This window comes from Nicotiana tomentosiformis, chromosome 11 (genome assembly GCF_000390325.3).
Source record: "Nicotiana tomentosiformis chromosome 11, ASM39032v3, whole genome shotgun sequence".
Lineage (NCBI taxonomy): Eukaryota > Viridiplantae > Streptophyta > Magnoliopsida > Solanales > Solanaceae > Nicotiana > Nicotiana tomentosiformis.
Window position 1 is genome coordinate 83,534,545 of NC_090822.1, and position 4,837 is coordinate 83,539,381.

The following is a 4,837-nucleotide window of genomic DNA, read 5'->3' on the forward strand; positions in this document are numbered from 1 at the left end:
ATCCTTGTCGGATTCCAAATACGATCATGTCGGGTGATGGAGTTATTCAGGGGTAATATTGTCATATATGTACAAATCCTTAATGCATTAAGTTAAGAAAATGAATGGACGAGTAACCGTCATAGCCGGTGATTCCTTCCCGCTTGTTTTGGACAAATTACACGTGGGGTGACGATGGAGATGGGTGTACTTTTCGTTTCGTATCTGCATTCAATTTACCTCATTACCTGTTCTTATCACAAACGATTTAGGAATTGTTATACAATTTTCCTGGTGGCTTTAAACTAATAAAATTATTTTTGAAATTTTAATAAGCTTTTCAGGAAAAATAATTTGAAAGACAAAGTTAGTTAAAATTTAAAATAACTCACAAAAAGTATCACGCAATAACATTTCGTCGGAAAATTTAATTAAATACAAATATAAATAATATGCAAAAAGAAAGAATGACGTATAGATAATGTAACGTCACATTGATCGATCTGTGCCACTTGCTCCATTAGTTAGGCGTTTCAATAACTTGTACATGCAGGTCCAGGGTTTGAGCCCCAACCCCATATGTGTTTCTATTGATTTTTAAGTTTTTGAGCTTTATTATTGAAAAGGGCTGCAATGTGATGCCCCATAAAATTTTCGCTATCTATTTCAACCTCGGAAACAGACAAGAGTGGATTGCTCTAGTGGTGAGCACCTGATAGTAGACTATATTCATGCAATTTAGACATTATTTATATTCTAATTTAGCCGTACTTTATTGATATTTGAATGCTAAAAGATAACAAAATGCTCTAATTAAGAATTTGATGCTTTGCAGGAGCTACTCCGAGCTAGGAGGGAGCTAACGAGTATTTTGGAGTCAACATGGAATATGAAAGGGCAATCGAAGGTTAGCCCGGTCGAAAAGGAGCGAGAAAAGCAAGCGAAATGACCCCTCCAGGTGCGCGGCCGCGAACTGGTCCGCGAACTCAAGGCAGTGAGGCAGTCCAAATCTGCGGCCGGATCCGCGGCCGCGGACGGGCAGACGAAAGCCAAACACGCAGGGTTAATTATGTAATTTCTTATGCAACTAACCTAAACCTATATGAAACCTAAACTCTCCCAGAAGTGGGGGATAGCTGTTTTTAGAAGATTTTAGAGGTAAGAACGAGAGAGAAAAGACGGATAAATTCCTAAGAGTTTTCATCTTCTTCTTCATACTTCTATTTGTTGATTATGAATTATTTTAGTGATTTATTTTCCATTAGTATGAGTAGCTAAATCTATTATCTAGGGTTTATGGAACCAATTATTGGATGAAGTCTTGACTCTATTTTGTTATAATTGAGCCGTGTTTGTTCTATGATTGTTCAATTATGTATTGTATTGTGGTTAATTGAAAGGGCCCTCGATTAATCGTGTTTATTCACCTTGTGTTTCTTGAGAAAGAACACTTGGTTAGATTGTTGTTGAACAACACCACTTTTGGGGAAGTTAAGAGATTAATTACTTGAATTTAAAAGTGGGGTTAGAAATAACGAAGCTTTGGTGGGATAATTCTGCGTTGCATAAATTGTTAACTAGAGTAGTTCGAGAGAATGCTTCTAGTAAATTATCGTAATTGATCGAAAGGTAATTACGGTAGCCCGGAACTCATAATCCTCATAGAGTATTACGGCGAGATTATAGCTAAAGAGTTGAGAATTAATCCGGCAATTGGGAAAATCAATAGCCCTAGATCCTTTTACCCTTGAATTCAATTTTAGTCTTGATTATTGCTAATTTTATTGTCATTTTTCCTTGGCTAAATAAATTCCATTGATTATTCATAAAACTATTGCATCCGGAAGTTGTCTGAGCTTATTATTAGCATTATTTAAGGTTGTAGTAAATAGGTTAGTTCCCTGTGGGATTCGACTTCGGACTTGAACCGGATTATATTTACAGCAACTGCTTAGTCCTTCTTACAAGGCATAGTTGGGCGTGATCAAATTTTGGCGTCGTTGCTGGGGAACTAACGGTGTTATTTATTACAACTTAGAAGAATTGCTAGGATTCTTAGTTTAGATCAATTTCTTATGGTGTTTAAATTTTTTTCATTGAAATTCTCACGTTTGAATTCTCTTGTGACTCATGTGTATGCCTAGAAGCTCTTCGAGGACTGGTGAACTTTTTGAAGGACTCTCAGACCCCGAGAAAGCATTCAGGGCATTAAATCGAGCCAACAAGAAGAACAAACAGTTACAACAAAAATACACACTCAAAACTGAAATGGACAAAGTGGACGATGTCAACGAAAACAATCGGAATAATCGGGTTGACCCAAACAATGGAGTGGTGGAACCTCTTGTGCCAGAAGCTGCTCTATATGATTGGGCACAACCAACTGCTGATAACTTAGCCACCGCCATTGCTGTACCTCAGATACAAGCGGAGACATTCCAGATCACCAACAACATGCCGCATCCGTTGCAAAATAAAGGATTGTTCTCCGGGTCATACATTGAAGACCCACAACAATATCTGAAGAATTTCCTATCAATATGTGTGACCCAAAGACAGCCGAATGTGACTCCTGAAGCCATCAAGCTATTACTATTTTCATTCTTTGTGACTGGAGAGGCTCAAACTTGGCTGAATTCACTCCCAATAAACTCCATTGCCACTTGGGAAGAATTAGTCAAATAGTTCTTAAACAAGTTTTATCCTCCCAACAAGACTGCAAGGCAGATTGATGAGATATTGCAGTTCAGGCAAAAACCAACTGAGTCCTTGCAAGAAACCTAGGAGAGGTTCAAGGGTATGCTAGTGAAGTGTCCACACCATGGCATTCCAGATCAGATGCTAAGACAGAGATTCTACATGGGTTTAGCAGATAGTTTGAAGGCCAATGTAGACGCTTCAGCTGGGGGTGCATTTTTTAGCAATACATTCACAGAGTGCAAGATTCTTCTTGACAAGACGGCTCAAAATTCAGGCTGGATGGCTAGAGGTACGACACTTGCACCAATAGTGCATTCTGTTGCTCTTGACCCAAACAATTCACATGCAGAGAACATAGCCACTCTCATGACTCAGATGAGCATACTGATAAAGAAAATTGATGAGATGGGTACAAAGCAAGTGCACATTGTTGATACAACGAATGGAGGATTGTGCACTCCTTGCATAAACTAGTCATATGTGTGCTCGTGGAGAGAATAACAATCAGGGCTTCAGAGAAGACATGAATTATGTCAATAATTTTGGAGGTCAGGGGCAAGGTGGGCAACAATGGGGACCAGTACCAAACCAGCAGTACAGACCCAACATACCACAACACAACCCCAATTCTGGAGGCGCACGACCACAAGGTCAAGTTGTGCCTTATCAAAGGCAGCAGGGCTATAATCAGCAGCACTATGAACAGTTGGCCTACCAACCACCTCATCAACAACAGGACAACAATATGGTAGAAGTCAGGGGTATGCTGCAACAACTCATTAGAACAAATGTTAAGATGCAAGAAAAGTTAGTAGCACATGATTCAGCAATCAAAGGCATTGAAACTCAACTGGGACAACTATCTATGGCCTTGAACAATCGCCCCCAAGGAACATTGCCTGCAGATATAAATATTAACCCAAAGGAACAGAACCCAAATTAGCTAATGGCAGTGAGTCTCAGGAATGGAAGGGATTTAGACAAAGAGCAAGAAGTTGCTCAATTTAGGAGAGAGACTACGCCAACTACTCCAGTTACATTAGAGACAGATGAGTCAGCATAGCTCACTGAGGTTGTAATTGAACAAGCACAGGTTGACAAGGGTAAGGAGAATGACGGTGAACAAGTCTCAGAACAGGTGGCACCTCTTGTTCCAGAAGCTTCCAACAAAGAAAAGACATCAAGTAATGGACAAAGATTTACTCCTGCACCATTCCCTCAGAGATTGGCAAAACAAAAGAAAGATGATAAATATAGGAAATTCATGGAAATGCTTCGACAGATTCAATTGAATATTCCACTGATGGATGCTTTGAGGGAAATGCCAGGGTATGCAAAAATGATGAAGGACCTGATGTCGCGGAAATTTGACTTCCAGGACCTGTCCACTGTAACTCTGACATAGACCTGCAGTGCGGTAGTGACAAGACATATGGCCCAAAAGGTGTCTGATCCAGGTAGCTTCACTATCCCATGCACTATTGGGAGTTATGCTTTTGCTAAAGCATTGTGTGACTTGGGAACCAGCATAAACTTGATGCCTTTGGCAATCTATACGAAACTGGGCATTGGCAGAGCTAGACCGACCTCAATGTTGCTGCAACTGGCTGATCGCACAGTCAAAAAACCGAAAGGAATTCTTGATGATGTGCTTGTGCAAATGGGGAAATTTATATTTCCTGCAGACTTTGTTATTCTTGATTGTCAGGTGGATGAAGAGATACCCATCATTCTGGGAAGGCCATTCTTAGCCACTAGGAGAGCATTAATTGATTGTGAGACTGGAGAGTTGAAAATGAGGTTGAACAATAAAGAAATAATATTCAACGTTCAACAATCCATGAGGAGACCCAGTGAATTTGCAAATTGTTCACTAGTGGAGGCCGTAGATGTGATACTGCAAGAATAGGACGAGACCCTTAATGTCAAGGATCCACTAGAAGCCTGCTTGATGAATTTGGAAGAGATGGACGGTGAAGTGTTGGCAGAGTGGGTCATTGCTCTCGAAGGTCAAGGATTATGGAAAAGGGAATCTCAGTTCGAGCTCCTACGCTTAGAAGAGAGAGCAACACCACCTGCAAAACCATCAATAGAGGAGCCACCACAGTTGGACTTAAAACCGCTTCCATCCCACCTCAGGTACGCTTTCTTGGGGCCT

The 4,837-nt window shown here is 40.4% G+C and overlaps 1 protein-coding gene across 1 annotated transcript; it reads left to right on the forward strand.

Annotated features, from left to right (window-relative positions):
• Positions 1-4,111: 4,111 nt before the first annotated feature.
• On the forward strand, positions 4,112-4,588 carry LOC138901768 (uncharacterized). The gene has a single exon (XM_070189557.1). The coding sequence runs from the start codon at positions 4,112-4,114 to the stop codon at positions 4,586-4,588; it is 477 nt and encodes a 158-aa protein (XP_070045658.1).
• The last annotated feature ends 249 nt before the right edge of the window (positions 4,589-4,837 follow it).